This window comes from Schistocerca cancellata, chromosome 3, assembly GCF_023864275.1.
Source record: "Schistocerca cancellata isolate TAMUIC-IGC-003103 chromosome 3, iqSchCanc2.1, whole genome shotgun sequence".
Taxonomy (NCBI): Eukaryota; Metazoa; Arthropoda; class Insecta; order Orthoptera; family Acrididae; genus Schistocerca; species Schistocerca cancellata.
This window is the reverse complement of record NC_064628.1, coordinates 439999964-440024111: the sequence shown is the minus strand read 5'-3', so window position 1 is coordinate 440024111 and position 24148 is coordinate 439999964. Positions and strand designations below refer to the sequence as shown.

General features: G+C 43.9%; 1 protein-coding gene across 3 annotated transcripts in view; it reads left to right on the top strand.

Moving 5' to 3' along the window:
* LOC126175192 (coronin-7) overlaps window positions 1–24148 on the top strand; it is a 244646-nt gene that overhangs the window by 180039 nt on the left and 40459 nt on the right. For all 3 annotated transcript variants that reach the window (XM_049921787.1, XM_049921789.1, XM_049921788.1), the window contains 2 exons: window positions 199–334; window positions 19703–19842. In XM_049921787.1, the coding sequence (XP_049777744.1) occupies window positions 199–334; window positions 19703–19842 (276 nt within the window). The remainder of the gene's footprint in view (window positions 1–198; window positions 335–19702; window positions 19843–24148) is intronic.

Below are 24148 nucleotides of genomic sequence, written 5' to 3'. Positions count from 1 at the left end.
AAGTATTTGAGATGACCAAATTTTTTGGCATAACATTTCTGTTCTCCTTTGCCCTTTCAATTTTTTACTGCTGCATGATACAGTCCCCCCCCCCCCCCCCCCCCCCCCCCCCTGTGTTTAGGCCTTTTCTGTCTTTGTCTCTATCGTGTGATCTGTAAAACTGCATATAAAAATCTCGAGTCTTTAATCAATTTTCAGAGTGAATTATTTCAAGATGACCTCTTTCCTCCAACAAAAGTAACATGGAAACCAACCATGACCAGCACTGAATGGTTGGGAGGATTCAACAAAACTCCATCTCGGTTAAGTCTCAAGCCACAAGGCATGGAAAGCTGTGAGTATCATTCAAATTTTCTATATTTTATTGCATAAACAGTGTAAATGCGGTGCCTCTTTATACAGTTGCCTTGTGCCATTTTAATATATGTTGACATATTGCTTCATGATGATACACATGGAAGTAAGCATGTGTCTGAGTGACTATAGGTATTATGATGATTTTTCCTTTATGTTACTGAACTTGGAAAATATGAATACCTGAGTATTGTGTCAATTTGACAGAATATCACGGCAGTTCATTCTGGATACAATATCACACTGCATTCCAATAACAAATTGTATGGCATCTGTGCTAGAGCATCTGTGCCACGTGGATCTTTCTTATTAATAAATGCTCTTCAGTTTGTGGAGCCCTAAGCAGGCAAAAATTATTGTGAAACTGTTGTAATTACCCTGCACAACTACATTTATTTCCAACAAAATGACTGGTTTCAGTCATCATCGGTCATCTTCAGATCATAAAATACAGGCCATGGTTCAATCTCACCACTGCAAAAAAACTATGTTGTTAATAAATGTGGTTCGGCATTGGAGGAATTGAACCACAGCCTGCATTTTATGATCAGAGGATGGCTAATTCCGGCCAAAGCTGGTTTGTTAGAAATGAGTGAGATTATGCTAGATAATTAAATTATTTTTTAAACAATTAATCGCTGTGGTGCACTACTTGACAGAAATGTTGTTTCCTGGCCATTGTTTTACCTATCTAGTATTGACATAAAATGCTGATTATAAAGAAATTTAATGATAATTCAATCAGTACCTTAAGCTGTCAACAGGCATTGATATACATTAACGGGGACAGTTGAAAATGTGTGCCCCGACTGGGATCGAACCTGGGATCACCTGCTTACATGGCAGATGCTCTATCCATCTGAGCCACCGAGGGCACAGAGGATAGTGCAACTGCAGGGATTTATCCCTTGGACGCTCCCTGTGAGACCCACATTCCCAACTTAATGTCTACATACTACATTCGTAGTACCCCTGCCCACTACACTCATTACTCGTGGCAGACAATCTTACTGAGTCCCGTAAGAGTTCGGGCAATGTGTGTGCATCCGCTCAGAAGGAGGTGGTCAGTGGCTGGTTAGCCTTAACTATATGGATATGGAATCTGATCTTCTGGATCTCCATGTAAAGAAATGTGGTTTCCAGGCATGAAGGCTGGGAGCTAAAATTAATTAATCACTTCAAACACAATGTAAATTAAGTAAAAATAGAGTGTTTATGGGAAACTTGCTTTTTTCCCCCCATTGAGTTTGTAGAATATCTTTCTGTGTCTCTGAAACCAATTTAAAAATAAAATAAAATTGCCTTTGTAGTGCAAAGTGAGAAATTACTTTGGATGGGGTCTCATGTTTAGTATTAAAATATAAGTAGTGACCGTGTCCAAACTGAAACAAGCACTAATTACTCTGGTAGTGGAAAGTCCATTGTGGAATGTAAATCTACATCATTACTAAGCAATTCACACTTAAGTGCCTGGGGTAGGGTTGTTTGTACCAAGTGCCTGGGGTAGGGTTGTTCGTACCATCTTCAGACTATTTCTTTACCGTGCCACCCTGTAATGGTGTGGGGAAAAATGAACACTTAAATATTTTTGTACGAGCTGTGATTTATCTTGTTTTATTATGATCATTATATCTCCCTATCTAAGTTGGTGACAATAAAATATTTTCACATTCCTCAGAGAAAGTTGGTGGTTGAAATTTCATGAAAAATCTGACAACAACGAAAAGTACCTTCATTTTAATAACTGCCACACCAACTGTCTTATCATATCTGTGACACACTCTCTCTTGTTTCATGATGATAAAAAACAAACTGTGCTTCTTTGGACGTTTTCAATATCTGCCATCAATCCCATCCGGTAAGGATCCCATTAACACACAGCAGTACTCTAGTAGAGGACCTACAAGCATAGTGTAGGCAGTCTCTTTAGTAGACATGCTGCACCTTATAAGGGATCCACCAATAAAATGTAACATTTGGTTTGTCTTCCGCACAACATGATTCATGTGATCATTCCAGTTTAAGTTGTTTGTAATTGTAATTCCTAGGTATTTAGTTGAACTGACACCCTTTAAATTTGTGTGATTTATCGTGTAACCAGAATTTAATGGATTTCTGTATGTGCTCGTGTATAGCCTCACTCTTTTCATGATTCAGAGAAAATTACCACTTTTCACACCACACACATATTTTTTTAATCATTTTGCAATTGGTTTTGATCTTCAGATGGCTTTACTAGATGGTAAATGACAGTATCATCTGCATACAATCTTAAGAGGGCTGCTCAGATTGTCTCCTAAATCATTTGTGTAGATTAGGAACAGCAGAGGGCCTGTAACACTACCTTGGGGAATTCTGGGCATCACTTCTGTTTTATGCAATGATTTTCCATCAATTACTATTTATAGTGGCCTTTCTGACAGTTAGTCACAAATCCAGTCACACTGCTAAAGCAATACTCATAGAAACACAATTTGATTAGAAGTATCTTGTGGGGAGCAGTGTCAGAAGCCCTCTAGAAATATGAAATCAATTTGAGAGCCCTGTCGATAGCACTCATTACTTCTCATGAATAGAGAGCTAGTGTAAACAGTTGTGGAGAGGATAGATTACTCCTCACTGTAAAGATGACACTTAGGGCTGTCATTTTTACGGTGAGAACTGTTGATATCCCAATGTGGACTTTCCACTGTTTAGAGAGCTAGTGTGTTTCACAAGAACAATATTGTCTGGATATGTGGTGAGATGTGTCAATAGACTGGTTTCTTCAGGGTATTCATAGTGTTCGAACATGGTATATGTTCCACAGTCCTATTGCAAATTGACATCAGTGATACAGGTCTGTAATTCCTCCTATTTGGTTCCTTGAATACTGATGTAACCTTTGCTACTTCCCAGGCTTTTGGTATGGATCTTTCATCAAGTGAGTGGTTATATATGATTGCTAAGTATGGAGCTGTTGTATCAGCATACTCTGAAAGAACACCAATTTGACTACTATCTGGACTGGAAAACTTGCCAGTATTCATCATCTTCGGTGAAAGAATTTTAGGAAACCAGGTTTAATAATCCCACTTTAGTGACACTGTCATTGGTAATATTTTCTTGTAGAAGAAGGTATAATTAGATTAATGACAAACATTAACTTCACTTAACGAAGGTTTATTCAGCACTTGCACATACAAGAGCGTGGAGCGAACTGCCTCCGGCCAGAACATGCATGGTATATATACAGTTACAGAACATTACAGTACAATGATTCTTGACATTTCTGGATACTTCTAGAATGTACTCGAATCAAATATAGAAATTAAAATTTTACAGTTCAGGTAAGTTTTGAACTCATGACCCTCCATGCAACAGTCTAGTATCATAACCACTACACCATGGTGACTGTGCTACTCAGCCTCTTCTGCGACATTGCTCCCTCCTTAAAGAGAATAGTGTCTCACTGTTATGTCCTCCTAGTCTGGGAATGAGTCATTGGTCCTGCATACTCCGACTCCCGATGACTGATGTTCACCCTGGCGGTGATATTCTTAGAACTTTCTTTGCCGCTACACTCTTCGTCACTTTTCCGCTTGTTGCCTGTCACTGGAGCTTCGAATTTACCCTGGGTTGTAGGATCCTTAAAGGGCTTCATTCGAAGGATGTGGACCGTATCTGTGATCTTTCGTCATCTTGTGTTGGGGTCAAATCTTCAACTCCATAAGTAACATCAGACAACTGTCTTACTACCTTATAAGGTCCAAAGTAGCGCCTGAGGAGCTTCTCAGAGAGACCAACCTTCCAAACAGGAGTGAAGACCCAGATGAGGTCACCAGGCTGGTAGACAACAGAGCTGTGGCTTGCCTCATACCTTTGGCAATCGTTTTCTTGTGCCTGCATCGTGTGGAGTCAAGCTAACTGCCGAGCTTCCTCAGCTCTGGTTGACACCTGGTCAATGTAGTCATCATCCACGTCATCAGGATGTAACAGAAACCACAGTGTCCATCGTTGTTGTTGCCACACGCCCATGCACCAGGAAAAATGGTGTAAATCTTGTGGTGTCTTGTTTATCAGTGTTGTAGGCAAATGTCGCAAAAGGTAGCACCTCATCCTAGTTGCTCTGCTCAACACTGACAAACATTGATAGCATGTCGGCCAAGGTCTCATTAAGGTGTTCAGTAAGCCCACTAGTTTGTGGATGGTAGGCAGTCATCATGTGATGAGTAATGTTGCACCGATGGTTTATCTCTGTCACAAGATTCGATTGAAAAACTTTCCTTCAATCCGTAATTAACAACCTTGGGGCACCGTGTTTTAATACAATGTCTTCCATGATGAATTTGGCTACCTTGAATGCTTCGGCTGTTTTCACGGCTTTTGTAATGGCATAATGTGTCGGATAATCAGTGCAAACAATAATCCATCTATTGCCACTAGCAGACATTGGAAAGTGTCTGAGGAGGTCAATCCCAACGCGCTGGAAAGGCATTTCAGCTGGTGGCATTGGTATGAGTTGGCCAGATGGTTTCTGAGGAACTGCATTTCTCCTCTGGCACTCTCGACAGTGCGACACACAGTGGTGGATCCTCCTAAATAAACCTGGCCAGAAAAATCTCATGTGGATCCTATTATATGTCTTAATAAATCCTAAATATCTAGCCTCAGGCATGTCATGGAATTTCTGTACAACATCTAAGCGCATGTGTTTAGGAATCACTGGTAGCCACCTATTTCCAAACAGATCAAAGTTTTTCTTGCAAAGTAATCCATTAACTACTTTAAATTGTCCTTTCACATCCTCTGACCAATTTAAGACAAGCATAATTTGAGATATCTTGGCATTCTTCTTCTTCTCGGCAGAGAGATCCCGGAGTGCAGCGAGACAGTCACAATCTTCATGAAAGTCTTGATGGTCTTGCACAGGGTTTTGTGAGAGACAGTCGGCATCTTGGTGTTTTCTTCCACTTTTGTACACTATTGTAATGTCATACATTGTCCACCTGGCGAGTTGTTCTGTTGGACCCTTAAGACCTGTCAACCAACGAAGTGAATGATGGTCTGTAACAACTGTGAATGGCCTTCCTTAGAGATACTGTCAAAATTTGCACATGGTCCAGATCACAGCAAGACATTCTCTTTCTGTAGTTGAATTGGTTTCTCTCGGCTTTTGTAAGTGTCCTAGAAGCATAGGCTATAACCTTCTCTTTTCCATCCAAAATTTGCACCAGAACAGCATTGATCCCATACCCACTGGCATGTGTGTAGTTCTGTAGATGCACTCTATCATACAGACCAAGTACAGGGTCACTCGTCAAAGCTTTTCACAGCACATCGAAAGAATCTTGTTGAGCACCACCCCAGATAAATTCAGCACTGGCTTTTAACAACCCTTGGAGTGGCCTTGCTTTGATACAAAAGTCTTTGATAAAATGATGGTAATAAGAACATAATCCGAGGAAGCTTCTGACATCTCTAATACTTTCAGGAATAGGAAATTCTGTTATAGGTCTATCCTTTTCTGGGTCTGGCTGCACACCTTTGTTTGACACCAGGTGTCCAAGCATTTTGATTTCTTTTGCTCCAAAGAGACACTTTCTTGGATTAAGTTTCTGTCTTTTTACTTGTTCATCAAATATCTCTGAGAACACTACAATGTAATCTAAATAACAAACATACATTGTCCACTTCAGGTGACTTACAAGATTATCCATCATCCATTCAAAAGTTGCTGGTGCATTACACAAACCAAATGGCATTACCTTAAACTAATACAGGGCCTCTGGGGTGATGAATGCAGTTTTCTCACAATCAGCCTCATCTACTTCGATTTGCCAGTATCTCGAGTACATGTCAGTGGTTGAGAAAAACTTAGCCCCCTTCAGACAATCTAGTGTATTGTCAATTTGTGGAACGGGGTAAATGTCCTTTTTAGTTATCTTATTAAGCTTCCTGTAATCAACACAAAAGTGCCAACTGCCATCCGTCTTCCTGAAGAGAACCACTAGTGATGACCATGGGCTCTACGAAGGCTGAATGATGTCATTCTTCATGTTCTCCACTTTGTTGCGAATTATTCGACATTCCATTGCTGACACACAGTATGCTCTCTGGCTTATTGCTTGATGGTCTCCAGTGCTACTCCTGTGCTTCACCATCAATTTGTATAATTTGCTCTTCACCTGTGGATTGAAGCATTCAGAGAACTCTTGAAGAATGGCAAGTAGCTTCTTCTGTTGTTCCATAGTGAGATCTGGTGATAGTCGAGCTAGAAGATCTTGTGTAGTAGTGGTAGTGACAATTTTGCCCACAGACTTGGCAGGAGAGGTTTCTGTGACGCTCAGCTGTTTGGCAATTAACGGCTCAGCATTTGCTACCCGCTTGTGTCTTCGAAGGATCTGCAGTTCTCGGTGACAGTTAACTATCCACAATTCACCGAATCCATTCTTAAATGAGATGACAGAGGCTGGGATGACCAAGTTATTCTTCAGTGGTATGCTTCTCTTACATTCCACTGCAAGATCCATCGGTTGATGCATGGCATGACATGTTACAGTTACCTTTCTAGTGCTGACTGCAGGAATGATCACTTCATCCAGCACACATAGTCTCCACATGCTCAGATACACATCTTCCCGTCCACAGTATCTCATCTCGTCTAGCATAATCTTCGAGCAACCACAATTTATAATTGCCTGAGGAGCTTTCAAAAAGTCCGATCCAAGAATGACGTCATGACGACACTCTTGTAAGACGATAAATTCTAAGGGCTGTGTATGGCCACTTATATCCACACGAATGACACATCTTACTGTAAGTTTTACATATTTCCCATTAGCCACCTTCAGCAGAGATGTTTTGTTGTTGATGAATATGGTTTCCTGCAACTGGCGATGGTACTTCTCTGAAATGACTGAATATGAAGCTCCAGAGCCCACAATAGCTTGAGCTAGTTGACCATCCATGAGGATATCGACGTAGTTTCCTATCATTTTTGTAGTAATCGATGGTGGAGGATTTTTCTCTTGCGGCCTCACCTCCAAGGAAGGCCGCACCCTTTAGTTTTCCAGGTTGCGATGGCTATGTGATTGGCTGGAGCTTCTAAATGGCAATGGAGACCTTGATCGGAATCTTGGGGAGCATCCTCTCCAGCACCTATCTTGTGGCGATGATGCTCTATGTCATCCTACACCCACATCTTCTTGTTCCTCTTCATAATCCTGGAGTTGGTGTCGGCTAAGATCGGTCTGCTGTCTTATGCCATGGGTGTCATCAAATAACTGCCACCTTTCTCGACAATAGCACACAACATGTGCCTGTCGGCCACAGTGGAAACATACTGGATGGTTATCCTGGGTTCTCCAAGCATCAGTCTTCCTTGGTGCCCAAACAGGTTCCACATGCGGCATTGTAGGAATGTAACTTTGCCTGGGTCTCGACTTTTTCACCGATTTAAAGGGAAATGAAGGACAAGAGATTGGGTTCAATGTTTGTTACACTTCCTCCTGTATGACCTCTTGAAGTATCTTGATTTTTTGCTCGCCGTGCAATCCAAGTGCCTTCTGAACTTCCTCTCTCGCTATCTGATGAAGGTGAAATCAGGTCCTTCCTCCATTAAGTGCATTGATACGACGTTTGGAAGCCGTTCAAACTTCTTGCATGTAATTCTTTTTTGATGCTTTGTCTTGATATACTGGCACAATTTTATGAAGTCATCTGCTGTCAAAACCTCCTTCAGGAGTACGGCTTGATACATGTCCTCAGCAACACCCTTCCTGAGTTGTGCAACTGTATCTTCCTTCTTCATTCTAGGATCCACTATTTTACACAGCTCCAAGACATCTTGAATGTAGGATGCTGTAGTTTCTCCTGGACGCTGTGCCCTTCACTTTAATTTATCTTCAGCCTTGCACTTCTGTCATTGTGTGTTGCCGAATACTTGCTCAGTTCCACCTGGAATACTTCCCAGTTTGTGAACTTCTCCTCGATGTTCTCATACCATTGCTCGGCAGTGCCCTCCTGCAGTACGCCAGGCAGTGATGTTAACTGCTGCACTATGATGTCCTCCTGAGTAGTTCCTGCCCAGAGATCTGAATGGGAGACTATTTCACCTCTGGAATATTTTACCCAAGAGGACGTTGTCATCATTTAACCATACAGTAAAGCTGCATGCTCTCGGGAAAAATTATGGCTGTGATATCCCTTTGCTTTCAGCTGTTCGCAGTACCAGCACAGCAAGGTTGTTTTGGTTAATGTTACAAGACCAGATTAGCCAATAATCCAGACTGTTGCCCCTGCAACCACTGAAAAGGCTGCTGCCCCTTTTCAGGAACCACACATTTGTCTGGCCTCTCAACAGATACCCCTCCATTGTGCTTGCACCTACGGTACAGCTATCTGTATTGCTGAGGCACGCAAGCCTCCCCAGCAGCGGCAAGGACCATGTTTCATGGGGGGAATATGAGTTTAAGAATTGCCATTTCTAAATCTTTGTCAACACAGAAATTGTTCCCCCAGAGCACTTTTTCTGTGGTGGTTATGAAATTACGTTTTGTTGAGTAGATGGCACCACCACCACCACTACCACCACCACTACCACCAGCACCACCACCACTACCACCACCACCACTACCACCTTTATTGTGTGTTCTGTAGTAGAAGGTAGCTAGGTTGTAGCCTTCTAATTTGCAGCATTGAATGTTGTCCACTGTTTTCTGGTGTTCTGTAACGATTACTACATGTGGAGATAGTCCTGTGATAAATGATTCAAAAGCATCTATTTTGTTTCCTAAACCATGTACATTACATTACAATGCAAATATCATAAATTATTCTCATGTGGACTGAAGTCTGTTTGAGGCACATATGAAACACACAAATTTTCATTTGGTGTTACCTTCTCTCTCTTACCCTCTCCCACATACCCACTGTATGGCATGGAGGAGCACTCCTCTGATGACTGTAACATACAGGACCAGAGAAATGGAATCAGATTCTCCTCTGGAGTTTTGACTACCTCTCCTTGTGCCCTGAAATGAGTAATATCCTCTCTGCCCATCTGTTGCTTTATTCTGCCACCCACTGAACCTACGCAATATCCTTTCCATCCCTATTCTGCCCATACTCCCAACATCTTGCCATGTGGTTACCCTTCAACAGACATAGATGCTAGACCTGTGCCATACATCCTCCCAATATCATCTACTCCAATCCTGTCATAGGCATCTCCTAGCCTATCAGAAGCAGGGCTACATGTGAAAGCAACCATGTGATCTACAGACTAAGCTGCAACCACTGTGCTGCTTTCTACAGAGGCATGGCATCTAATAGGCTATCTATCCACATGAATGGCCAATTCCAGACTGTGATCAAGAGGCAGCTGCTCAACATGGTGCCCAACATGATGTGCTTCACTTCAATTACTGCTTGACTACCCGTACCATCCGGATTCTTCCTACTAACAATATCTTTCTGAACTGTGCAGGTGGGAACTCTCCCAACAATGTATCCTTCCCTTCATTTCTATAACCCTCTGACCTTAACCTTTACTATTCCTGACCTCCACCTATCTATCACCTTGCCTGCTCCCACTCCTGTGCTACACAGACTTCTATACCACCAAGGCACATACTTATCTTTTCCCCTTCTCTATTTCTGTCCTCTCCCTCCCCCCATTCCTCTCCCCAGCACAGCCTTCTGATTCTGCTTCCTGTCCCCGCCACAGCCCAGCAAACTTTCAAAGGCAACACAGCATCATCCTATACTCCTACCCTGCTATCCCTCCCCCTCCCTGCCCCATGCCTCCTCCTTATCTCTACCACCACCCCAAAGATTGCTGCTCACTTCAGACACAGTCTGCAGTTGGACCCCAGTGCCCAGAGACAGTGGCCATGGCTTGTGTGAATGTCTTTGTGTTTTCTATTTTGTAAGAAGGAATTTTTTGTCTGAAAGCTTAAAAGCTTAGCAGTCTTTTTTGTTGTGTCTGTATCTCAAGGTCTCCTCTGCATGCTGAGTAAAAATCTGTCATTTTCATTTTGTTATTAATGGAATGTGCAATATATACATACAACCTGTCACGTGAGTTACATGATAAAATCTGTTACATAGTTTGTTAGAGGTCGGAAAACATAAGTCTGGGTGAACAAAATCGATAACATAATGGGGACACATCAGTCATGTAATTAGATGTGATCATAAACAGTGAGAATTGCCAGATCTTTCATATATTTTTGATGTTAATAAGTAATACATATGCATTCACACTCATTGACTGTCAATAAGATTTATTATGCTTCTTCTTTTTAATAAAAAGAATTATATGTTCGCTCTGTTTCTGCCTGATGCACCCATCTAATGATTTTATTGTCTTTCTCAAATCCCTAGTAGGATTTTTGAGGGCTTCATCAGTTTTCTACCAATCATATTTATTTTCCTTCAGCATTTGTGTTGTCTCTCTCTTGGATTTCAGTAGCACATCTGGTATGCATATTCTTTTAGTAGTTTTCTGTACTCCTAGTGCTGAGGAGAAGAGGATGCAAACTTCCTTTGGTTGTTCACTAAACACAGATAAGCAGTTGTACATGAGCAAACACAAGCAACTGTGAAATACACATGAATAAATTCATGCATCTGCACGAAGAATTACCATTTGCTATTGCATGTTCACATTTGTTTGCTTCATTGTATAGGGGGCTTGTGAAGAACTGAGAATCGTGAAAAAAGTGGAGGCCATGGTACTTGAAGACCAGCGTATTACAATCAAGGTATCAGTTTAAAAACTGAAAAGCAGTCGGGGATCCATTTGTTCAAAATCTTGAGCATGACAAAGGTTACAATCTATTGGTTTCGTGAATAGTCTTACTCATTCTAAAAGCCCTCCAGACTGAGGCAGCAGTGGAAATGTTGCAATCCTGTCAAGACAGTTCAGATGAGTTTTTTGGCCACCTAATCACAATGAACAAGTTTTGGGGTGTATCACTAATGTCCCAAGACAATGTAGCAAAGCAAGAAGTGAAAACATGTGGATTTACCACCACTAAAGGAAAAAAGAGAACCCAACCATTATTGGGCTTTTTTTAATAATTAAAACATCATACATGGATTGTGGTGCACTTTGGAATTAATTGCAAGAGGTGACTATTGGGAGGGCATAAGTGGAGTTGATTCTGTATCAGGAGGGAACCTCACAGTTTGCTCCTTGTCAGTTTTCCACGGAAGGATGATAGTGACCTGTGGTTGCCGGTAGGTGCAGTGAAAGAAGATTCAGAATTACTTCATTATTTCCATAAAAATATAGGTAGTATCTCTACTCACAGTTGACATCATCTGTAATGCCTACTGTGGAGGAATTGTATTGTAAGTGGCCTTCAGCCTGTTCAAGGCAGCTGACACCCCACACTTCATTCTACCTGGCTGCTGCTCTGGCAGTTCGCCACTTCTGGTGGCTCCAGCACTGGCTGTACCATGACACCGCGGCAGTGAGTGACGGTGGTGTGTGTATTGAACTTACACAGACTGACTTGGTAGGTGCAATGCCCACTCACCGCCCTCCTTAGTCATCCATTGTACTGCAGTGACGGTTGCCATGAGCTGTGAAGTTTGATGATATTGGCCTGCCATCCAGGTAGGTCCTATTCAGTCTGCCAGAATGTCAGGAACGTTGGTGTCCTGATCCTGGTGGGAAAGAAAGACTTTGTACTTGGTGGCAACCAGTCAAGGAATATTTTAGGGAATTGGTTTAAAACAATTTATTTAAAAGGCCCAGTGAAATCTTTACAAGTTTTCTCCCAGAGAAACTTACGCTGTGCCCATATGACATAAGTTGCCTGTCTTTCAGAATCGAGGCAGTTTTGTCCAATTAAAGCTGCTGACAAGAGATGCCCTGAGACTGCTGAAGCTGCTACCGAATTCATGCCATTGGTTTCAGCCAATAGCATGTGTGGGATACAGGTCACGTGTGTGGACATGGAGTGTTCTGCAGTGTGAAACACCATTGTCTCTCTCTCTCTCTCTCTCTCTCTCTCTCTCTCTCTCTCTCTCTCTCTCTCTCTTGTAACCCAGACCTCGAGCTGAACAGACATCTTTTTGGAAGGCAGAGCCTCTGGCTGGCCACCAATGTAAGTTAACATGAACCACTTCCCCTTCTGTTGCCCATTTCAATTAATTGTGCAACCTCCTAGACTGGCCTAAACCTGGTAACTTCCGCCCCTGTGGGTGTCTGTTGTACACTGTACATTGAAATATATCCTCTTTATTGTACCTAATTTCCTGTTTTGTCATTTAACGGCAGCCCTGGATGCCCACTCTCAAGTCCTGACCACTTGACCTCCTGCACATTGTCCTCACGAGGCATATATAACAACCTTCTCCCCCCCCCCCCCCCCCTTCCCTGTGCCTGTATACATTAACATTGGTGCCTTTCCCCTCCTTGCTCCTTTCCCGTCGCCCTCTCCTCTCCCTCTCTTGGTGTCCTTGCTTATGTTGGCCCCCGCTATCCTCCTGGTTCTGTTGGTTTTACAATCCGGCTTTGTTGCGTAATCATCTCCTCCCTTTGGCATTCCTTGGTCCCCCTCTGGTGTTTGACCTCCATTACAAAATTTCTCCTCCGTAGTGTGAGCCATTTGGGAAAGAGCACCTTACCTAGTGTCTCCGACGTGCGCCCTCCTAGTACATTCCACCTTTTCTTTCATGTCGTTGTCTGATGCTAGGGTGCATAGCCAGCGCGGTAGCCAACCTGTGTGATGGGGTCACTATGTACCCTTTTGGTTGAGCCCCCTGAACACACAGGGATCACACTTCTGATGCCTGAGCTGTGACCTCATGCATGCCTTGGAGTGGTTGCTTGTCATCCTGGAGCATCGGAACTCCCGGCAATGGCCGCTGTGCCAGACGGCCCTTTCTGTGGCTGGGTGGCGCCCGTGAGGAGAACCCCTCATCGGAGTGGGTGGTATCAGGGCGGACACTGTGCAAATGAAACGCATACGGGTCCAGAACTCTGGCCGTTCTTCTGCGGCCATCTGTCTGCGTGGAACTGATTGTTCAAGTGCTTCTTCTCTTGCCCCTTCGGCCTTCCCTTCCATGGCTACCCCCTGGGAAGAGGGTCAGGCCCGTCAGCTAGAGGCGAAACCTTTCCCCCGTTATCTAGTTTGCACCAGGACTGATGGAGATACTTTCACCAATACCAAACCTTTATTCTTTGTGGAACACATTGAAGACAAGTTTGGCGAAGTGGACTCCCTGAGCAAGATGCTGTCGGGTTCGTTGTTGATCAAAACTGCTTCAGCTGCCCAATCTGCGGCCCTTCGTGCCTGTACCCATCTTGGCACAATTCTTGTGTCCATTACCCCCCACCAATCTCTAAATATGGTACAAGGTGTGATTTTTCACAGGGACCTCATCCTTCAAACTGATGAGGAACTTCGGGACAATCTTGGACGGCGGGGTGTTCACTTTGTACGGCGTGTCCAGAAGGGTCCTAAAGACAATCGCATTGATACTGGTGCCTTTATCCTGGCCTTTGAAGGGGATACTCTCCCTGAGAAAGTTAAGATTATGGCTTATCGATGTGATGTGAAGTCGTACATCCCACGTCCTTTGAGGTGTTTTAAGTGCTTGCGTTTTGGACACATGTCTTCCTGCTGTTCACAGGCCCCTCTCTGTGGTGACTGTGGACATCTACTCCATGAGGGGAGTCCCTGTGTTCCCCCTCCTGTGTGTGTAAATTGTCATGGTAGTCATTCTCCACGTTCACCAGATTGCCCAGTATATAAGAAGGATAAGAAGATACAGGAGTATAAGTCCCTTGATCGTTTAACCTACACAGAGGCCCGTAAGAAAAATACACGTCTTCACCCTGTGTCCATGACATCTAGTTACGCCTTGGTTACATCTTCACCCCTTCCTCCCCCTTCCTTACCCCCATCCCGGACCCCTCACGTCCCCCCTCTCCTGTGGCTCCCACACCTTTTCCTCTGGGCGCTGCTCCCCCTCCCCACCCGGAGAAGTGTCCCACACCTTCGGCGTCTGCCAGTCAAGGGCGCCTCTCCCGGGATGCCCCTTCCCGGCACCTTTCAGGCCAAAGGTCTGCTGCTGCGCGACGACCGCGAGAGCCGCGGTCTGTCGCCCCCCAGGTCGCCCGGTCGCTTTCTGTTCCTGATCTTGCTGCAGCTGGCTCGTTTATGCCACACAGCCCTCCTCGATCTCAGCCTGAAAAGAAGAAGAAACATAAGTACTGGGACAAAGAGCCTCTGGTGTCACCAGAGGTCCCTTCCCCGACTTCACAACCGGATTCTGACCTGTTGTTCATGGATGTCACCCCCTGCTTGTCGGTGACGGGTGGGGACCCGGCGGTATGACTAGCTTTAGCGTGTTCAGCCCCCATTTAAATCATCGTTCTGTGGTTCTGCAATGGAATTGTAATGGATACTATCGTCACCTTCCGGAATTGAAATCCCTTCTTTCGTCTTACTCTGCAGCTTGTGTGGTTCTCCATGAATCTCATTTTACTGATTCTAACTCACCAACCCTCCGTGGGTTCCGTGTTCTCTGTCGAAATCGGACCCCTGCGGGCTTCTGGTGGTGTTTGTACATTGGTCCATACAGACATTGCTAGCACATGGATTCCTCTTCAAACTACATTGGAAGCGTTTGCTGTTCGGGTCCACCTAGACTCTGCGGTCACAGTTTGCAATCTTTATCTCCCTCCTGACAGGACTCTTACACCTGCTGCCTTAACTGCCCTTCTTCAGCAACTTCCTCCTCCCTTCCTCCTCCTTGGGGATTTTAATGCTCATCATCCCTTGTGGGGCAGTGCCTTTCCATCTAGACGAGGTCTTCTTATAGACCAGTTTATTGCAGACCACGACTTGTGCCTTCTTAATGATGGCTCCCCTACTCATTTCAGTGCTGGTCATGGTACCTTTTCTGCCATTGGTCTTTCTCTTTCTTCTCCCTCTCTCCTCCCTTCATTACACTGGTCGCCACACGATGACCTTTGTGATAGTGACCATTTCCCGTTGATTATCTCGCTCCCTTCCCGCTCCTCGATCGACAGGTTGCCTCGTTGGTCTTTCGAATGCGCCAATTGGCCTCTATACACTGCACAGGTCATGTTTTCTCCCTCTTTGTCAGGTTGTATTGATGACGTCCTACGTGACATGTCTGACGCGATTGTTCGCGCTGCTAACCTTGCTGTCCCGCACTCATCTGGACCATTTTGTCACCGGCAAGTCACATGGTGGAGTACGGCCATTGCCATTGCCATCCGTGATCGCCATCGAGCTTTGCAACACTTTAAGAGGCACCCATCCGTAGCCAGCCTTACTACCTTTAAACGCCTCCGCGCTTAAGCCCGTTATTTAATCAAACAGAGCAAGCGGATATGTTGGGAACGATTCGTTTCTTCCCTTGGTTCTACTGTCCCTCTGTCACGGGTATGGGCTACACTTTGCTCTCTCCAAGGTTGCCATCGGCAGTCCACCCTCCCAGGCCTTCACCTCCCAGATGGCCTTTGTACGGACCCATTAGTTCTTGCAGAACATCTTGCGACCCATTTTGCAGTGGCCTCAGCATCAGCCTCCTATCCAGCTGCTTTCCTTCACCTGAAACAGCGGGCTGAAGCTTCCACCTTATGTTTTACCCCTTGTGAGTCAGAATCTTACAACGAACCTTTTACTGAATGGGAATTTCTTTCTGCACTTTCTTCTTCTCATGATACGGCCCCCAGCCCAGATTCCATTCATAACCAACTGCTTCAACATCTCAGTGCTCCACAACGGCAACATCTTCTTCAAGTGTTTAACCGTATCTGGCTCCAGAGTGACTTCCCTTCTCAGTGGAGGGATAGCATCGTGGTTCCTGTCCTTAAGCCTGGTAAGAACCCCCTATCTGTTGACAGCTATCAGCCAATTAGTTTGACCATGTTGTTTGTAAGTTACTTGACCGGATGGTAGCCCGTCGGCTCAATTGGGTCCTCGAATCTCGGGATCTATTGTCCCCTTACCAGTGTGGCTTTCGAGAGGGACGGTCTCCAATCAGTCATTTACTTCGCTTGGAATCCACAGTTCAGCAGGCTTTTTCCCAGCACCGCCATTTGGTTGCAGTGTTTTTTGACCTTCGCAAGGCCTATGACACGGCCTGGCGCCATCACATCTTACTTACCCTTCATCAGTGGGGTCTTCGGGGCCCACTCCCAATTTTTATCCACCAGTTCCTGTTCCATCGGTCATTCAGAGTTCGAGTTGGTACTGTTTTTAGTTCTCCACGGACCCAGGAGACTAGCATCCCACAGGGTTCTGTCTTGAGTGTCCTCCTTTTTCTCATCGCTATCGATGGACTTGTGGCCTCTGTCGGTCCTTTGGTCGCCCCTGCCCTGTATGTGGATGATTTCTGCATTTGGGTTGGTACCTCTTTGATGGCATCTGCAGAGCGGCAGCTCCAGGGAGCTATACGACGTGCCTCTGCATGGACCCTCTCACATTGGTTCCAATTCTCTCCTCTAAAATCGCGAGTGGTCCACTTCTGTCGCCGTACTACGATCCACCCTGATCCAGAGCTCTATCTCGATGCCCACTGATTGCCTGTGGTCCCACAGTTTCGTTTCCTGGGTCTTCTTTTTGACAACAAGCTCACTTGGCTGCCCCATATCAGACATCTGAAGGTAGGATGTTTCTGTAAACTCAATGTCCTTCGTTTCCTTGCCCACTCCTCTTGGGGTGCGGACTGTTCGCTCCTTCTCCGTCTTTATCGTGCTCTAGTTCTGTCTTGCTTGGACTATGGTTGTCAAGTTTAAGGTTCAGCTGCTCCTTCCACATTGCATGTGCTGGATCCAGTCCACCATCGTGGTATCCGTTTGGCCACCGGTGCCTTCCCTACTAGCCCTGTTGATAGTCTCCTGGTTGAAGCTGGGATCCCGCCCCCCCCTTTCCGTTCGGCGGTCCCAGCTTCTGGTGTCTTATGCACTCACTATCCGTTCCTCTCCCACTCATCCTTCCTATTCTATACTGTTCCCAGACCATGGACGTCGCCCACACGACTCCCGCCCTCGGGCGGGTTTACCGGTTGGGTTCCGCCTTGCGTCTCTTTGCCGTGATTTTCAGCTTCCTTCTTTGTCCTGTCTTCCTCGCTCCCCCCCCCCCCCCCTCCCCCTTCGTTAGTTCCTCGGCCTCGAATTCGGATGGATCTCCGCCAAGGTCCAAAAGATTCCAACCCCCCGGTGGTGTTCCGTTCCTTTTTCCGCCAAATTTTATGGGAGTTTCGGGATGCTGTTGTTTTTTACACTGATGGCTCTAAATCTGCTGATCGTGTGGGGTATGCCTTCACGTCCTCTGTCGGAACGGAAAATCATTTGCTGCCACCTACATGTGGGGTGTTTACTGCGGAATTGATGGCAATTTCCCAGGCCCTTACCTTTATTAAACAGTCCCAACACAACTGCGTTTTGTTATGTAAGGACTCGATGAGTAGCCTTCTTGCTATTGACCAGTGTTTTTCGCGCCATCCCTTGGTCTCTGCCATCCATGACCATCTTGCCGATATTCACCGTGCTGCTTGTTCCATTGACTTCCTTTGGGTCCCTGGCCATGTGGGTATCCCGGGTAATGAGCTCGCTGATCGTTTGGCTGCGGGAGCAGTCACTTACCCCCCATTTTCTGTAACCCCTCCTGCAGAGGATTTATGGCTTCACATCAAATCCCACTTCGTGCAGTCATGGGCCAATTCTTGGGAGGTTACTCCCCTGTCTAATAAACTTCGTGCGATTAAGGTGACACCAGGCCCGTGGCATTCTTCCTTTCGCCTCTCCCGAAAGGACTCGACCACACTGTGTTGTCTCCGCATTGGCCATAGCAGGCTGACCCATGGTTTTCTTTTGCGTGATGAGCCACCCCCACTTCGTGGTTGTGGAGCCTTCCAGTCAGTAGCCCACATTTTGGTTGAATGCCCCCTTCTTTTGGCTCTGCATGCTAAGTACAGACTCCCCCACACTTTACCTTTGATGTTGGCTGACGATTCCCTGATGGTCTCTCTGGTTCTTGGTTTCCTCCGGGAAAGTGGTTTTTATTCTCTGTTTTAAGGTTTTTAATCTCTCTCTGGTATTGGGGCAGGGCGGTGAGTGTTTGGGTGTCTCCCACTGTAAGCAGTGTTCGGAGATTCCCGATTCACCTCCCTGACCGAAATCCTCTTTTCTTCCCCTTTTACTCTGTTTTTACCCTTTTTTTTAAGGCTTGGTTAGTCTCCTTTTCCCATACGTACTTTCTGCATTCTAGCGGTTGTACCTTTTAAGTCACAAGTGGTCTTGCCTATGCTGCTTCAGCATAGCGTTGGGTTCGTTCTCTTGCTGACTTCCCTCGTTTTGTTTTTACCATTGATAACATGACTGCCCCTTTACATTTTTAGCCTTTTCCCTTTTATTGTTCTGACTTTCCTGAGATGTCACATTAGCGGAATGGACCACATTTGAAACAAGGGACTGATGACCTTGCTGTTTGGTCCCTTAAACCTCAAACAACCAACCAACCAGAAATGCTGATGTGTTTTGCCTTGATCCTTTCTCAGTGGTGAAATGTTTTCATTGCAGCTGCCTTGTGTCTACATAGGCAAAATCTAGTGAGATAGCTTCACTATGGGACTTTGAAAATTTTACCTGTTTTACTACCCTATACAAGGTTGGCATGCAATAGAATGATGCCCATCATCTGGATCTGGACTCAGAGGATCGTTCCAGGGACAGGTAGAAAAGGTTGACATGATCGACCTTGCCCACTGAACTTCAGTGAAGCCACCACCTGCAGCCTTGTTGCCAGAACTCATCTTGGGCACCTTGTTCTGGGTCTATTTGAAGTGGTTGAACTAGAGACTTTGAAGGTTCAGTGATGAGCTCAGCTGTGATTTTTTAGACTTGCACCATAGTGTTGAGAATTCTGTGATTCTAAATGGCATAGGAGTTCACTACACAACAGAGGCTACCCAGGTAGTTAACTGTGAGTGAATTTGCAGACCATTGTTTTCCAGGCAAAGCGACTCTCCCGCACACCTACCTGTCTGTTCCCAGTAACTGTCACCTATCTAAAGATGTCTTGCTTCTCCGTGTTTTTAAGATATTCAAATTTGAAACTTGACTTCTGGAGTGATAGAAAACACAGAAGCAGAAAGTGGGTTGCAGAAGCTTGTTCAAGTATACCTATACTACTTAGAGTATCATAATTATGATGTAGAAAAATGGGCAGAAAGTAAATGTCTCTAAATTACTTGATCGACTTTTTTTGTAATTGTTTCTGGACAGATGAAATTGAATGAAACCTGTCATATATAGTCCAAAGTATTAACCAGTTGTATTGAAGCATTGAATGTTCAAATTATTTTTCAGTGTCAGAAACACAAGGTTGTCAAGACAAACAAAATACTTCATCTCAAGGAAAGGCAATATCTAGTCTTGTCCAGCAGCCATTCAACAGGTTGGCATGGAATGCTGAGATGTCGGATGCTACCAAAGAAACACAAGAGCAGGTAACAGTTGCTCTATTGTACACACCAGTTTGTGTGAATAGCTAGAAATAAAATATAATCAGCAATTATTTATATCTAACATAAACAAGAAAACAGCAGCTTTCCTGCTAATTTTATATTGTTAAATTTAACCTGAGTAAGCACAAATAGTTTATAGGAGTTTGGTAATATTTTAATTATGAATGCAGTTTCCAAAAGTGTGTTGTCTCTTTCAGTTAATATCTGTACTTGCTCTGCATCCATGAAAATTCTCCTTCCTGATGGGATCAAAGGAATAAAATAGTTATGGAAGGAGTAAAGTTAAGAATTCCCTGTATTGTTGAGACACTTGAGTGGGTGATACGAACATAAGCAAATCTGAAACTGTTGTTATGTTTTGGTATGATCTCCTCCTCAGAAGTAAACAGTGTGTTTGCATGTGCAACCCCCCCCCCCCCCCCCCCCCCCCCGCCAACCACTCCCCCTCCCCCCTCACACACACACACACACACACACACACACACACACACACACACACAGAGCCAGAAACATTGCACTGGCACTATGGCACTGCAGCTCATCAGGGCTCAATGAATGAATTACAGTATGAGCAAACAAATAATTTTTTCAGTAATTTCATGAAATGCTGTGTGCATTACATGGTTTCTTAGTTCAGTTACATATAGTGGAACAAAATATAAAGGTACACCTGCATTATGCTGCAGTGATTTTCTCGTGCCTGTGTTTTGAACACCTAATGTATTAGGTAATATATGAGAGTTTCAGGGAACAAAAATATGACAAAATTAGCATTTAGATATCCCAGGACATCTTAAATTTGTGTGTGCTTGATTGAAGAATGTAAATTTAAAAGACCATTTCATCTTAATGAGCCGGCCGCGGTGGTCTAGCGGTTCTAGGCACGCAGTCCGGAACCGCGCGACTGCTACGGTCGCAGGTTCGAATCCTGCCTCGGGCATGGATGTGTGTGATGTCCTTAGGTTAGTTAGGTTTAAGTAGTTCTAAGTTCTAGGGGACTGATGATCACAGATGTTAAGTCCCATAGTGCTCAGAGCCATTTGAACCATCTTAATGAGATGGAGTGTGGCTTATGGCGTGTTCAATTTTTATATATTCATACTTCAAACAGCTTCCTGGGTATCGTGGAGATTATAAGGATGAGTATACTTGTTCCCTTTAAATGGCATTCACAGGTTGTGTAGGAAACACAATAGTGTGTATGTGATCCAACCAATGCAATTTTATCAGTGTAACCTTTTGTTAATTCAGGAGAGTCCTGAATGGGAGAAAAATAGCGGAAGAAGTTAAGGTAACCAGTCTTTTTGACTATTGAGACAATGAGTTGTTGACAGGCACATAAATAAGATTGGAATTGTCACTTAAGTTTTGTAAAATGATTGTTTGAAACTTATGTGATGGTTGCAGTCTATTTATGAGCTTATGACATGAGACCTTTGATGTTAATGAGCTGAAACATCAGCAGTAAGCCATTTATAGCGTGGCCCTCTGCAGAGCCAGTCCCAAAAATGTAATACAAACAGTTACAGAATTAATACAAATAGTTAATGGGGTTAATGCTAATAATTCTGAAGAACTCCAGGATTGCAAGAGAACAGAAGATAGAACATTCGTTGATATTTTTTTTATTTTTTTTTTTGATTTTTTTAAATCCAAAAATATGATTGCCATCTACCAACAAAGGAAGTCGCATACCAAACTTTTCATTGTTTCATTTTTAATATATTTTATAAGTATCAAGCATTAGCAAGAGTAGAAGGGCTGCAGATAAGAGAGACTACGAGAAAAGTGTTGTGCTATACAGGATAAGAAATCCTATACTGAACTACACTTAAGACAGTTTCATGCCAGTGAACGAAAGAAATCGTCCTTCCATTTTCTGTTTGTGAGTGCAATAAGAAAGCATCCAAATTATTTAAACAGTTGATAAATTGTGTCATGGAAGGTGTGGTAATTTGTAGAGATTAAATAGATATGTAAAAGGATTTCTCATGGTAATGATCCAATGTCCTTGGGAACATATTCCTGACAAGATAAATCTGATAGTTTGTGCTCAATAGCATTGACAGTTTATTCATGAATTAAACACCAAACACAATGAATCATAATATCAAAGAGAGACACAACTAATATTGGAAAATTGTTACTCTATTTATTACAGTCACAGTTGCCCTTTAATCTAGGTGGTTATGAGTTTTGACCGCTATGGGCAGTCTTCAGTCTTTCCAGCTTATTTACATTCTAACAGAGCAACTTTGATGCCATGTATGCCCGTCTCAAAATTAAAATTTTAGACAGCCATATATGGTAGGAAAGTTGACACGTATTAATGTAACTAAGCTGAAAACATGTGAATATGGTCCATACATGTTGGAACTAGTAATTGCCTAGATTAAATTTCAACAAAGACCGTAATAAGTAATCAGTTGACTGATCGTTCCATTTAGTTGATGTGAATCAATTGTTCTTAATAAAAACTTAGGAAAAGCCTCAAATAAAATGCTGAAATTTCTTGAAAATAAATGAAATTAAGACATAAGTAATGAAGATAAGTCCGCCCCTCGTGGTCTCGCGGTAGCGTTCTCGCTTCCCGAGCACGGGGTCCCGGGTTCGATTCCCGGCGGGGTCAGGGATTTTTCCTGCCTCGAGATGACTGGGTGTTGTTGTGTCGTCTTCATCATTATCATTCATCCCCATTACGGTCGGAGGAAGGCAACGGCAAACCACCTCCATTAGGACCTTGCCTAGTAAGGCGGTGCGGGTCTCCCGCATCGTTCCCCTACGCTCTGAAAGAAGCATGGGACTTCATTTCCATTTCCAATGAAGATAAGTAGAATCGGGGACCAGCAGAACCTAAGCATTAAAGATCGAGGATAGATAGTGAAAGTTATGGTTGATGTCTGATATATTGAAAGAAAGACCACATCCCCATTGACAAACAGACGCTATAACTCTAACCTTGATGCCAACATCTTGCTGCACACATTTCAGGTTCATTCTTCGGCCTCCAATACCTCATAGTTTCATATTTAGCAATGTGTGTGCAGCAGGTGCTTTGTTCCAGCAATTACCAAATCTGCACTTGGATTAACTTCCATTGTGCATTAATACCTCCTTTTGCTCTCCCTCCTCTGCTTCACTCATTTTCTTCTTCTCACTCACAGCTACTTGTTTCTTACAACCCTTCTCTTGCTTTCCATGCAGATACTATTGTCTTTTGTTTTTCCTTTTCATTCTCCACTATTTACTTATCTATTCATCAATCACTGCATATCATAGCCTGATTGACATAACCCCCCCCCCCCTCTCACTCTTTCTCTCTTAACCCTATATTGTCACCTGCTGACTTCAACTTCCCAGATTTTGACTTCAGGTTCCCAGATTTTAAATATTGTCTTTTTGCTTGCTTTGCAGTTGTGGTTTCTCTCTCTTTCAATTTTTATTTTTTCTGGGTTGCATGTGTGTTTCTAGCCTATGCCTTAAATATTTTCACCTTCTCCCAACACTTTCTTATTTTTGTATAATGAAAGAATAATTAATTATGTAAGTCAATATTTATGTTGTTTTGTGCTGTTGTCTATAGTCGTCAAGTATTTGGTAAGTACACATTTCTTCATGTAGTGAAAATTAACTAATATGTGTCACTATGTTGAAATTCCAATTATTTTATACTGGTTTTACACATTTTAAGATGTGTAGCTTGGGGCATGCATATACATTTTGATGATGGGCTTTAAGAATAACTCGTAATTTTTGAACCATATGGGAAGTCCCCCACCCATGAACCATGGGCCTTGCCGTTGGTGGGAGGGCTTGCGTACCTCAGCGATACAGATAGCCGTACCGTAGGTGCAACCACAACGGAGGGGTATCTGTTGAGAGGCCAGACAAACGTGTGGTTCCTGAAGAGGGGCAGCAGCCTTTTGAGTAGTTGCAGGGGCAACAGTCTGGACGATTGACTGATCTGGCCTTGCAGTACTAACCAAAATGGCCTTGCTGTTGTGGTACTGCGAACGGCTGAAAGCAAGGGGAAACTACAGCCGTAATTTTTCCCGAGGGGATGCAGCTTTACTGTATTGTTAAATGATGATGGCGTCCTCTTGGGTAAAATATTCCGGAGGTAAAATAGTCCCCCATTCGGATCTCCAGGCAGGGACTACTCAAGAGGACGTCGTTATCAGGAGAGAGAAAACTGGCATTCTACGGATCGGAGCGTGGAATGTCAGATCCCTTAATCGGGCAGGTAGGTTAGAAAATTTAAAAAGGGAAATGGATAGGTTAAAGTTAG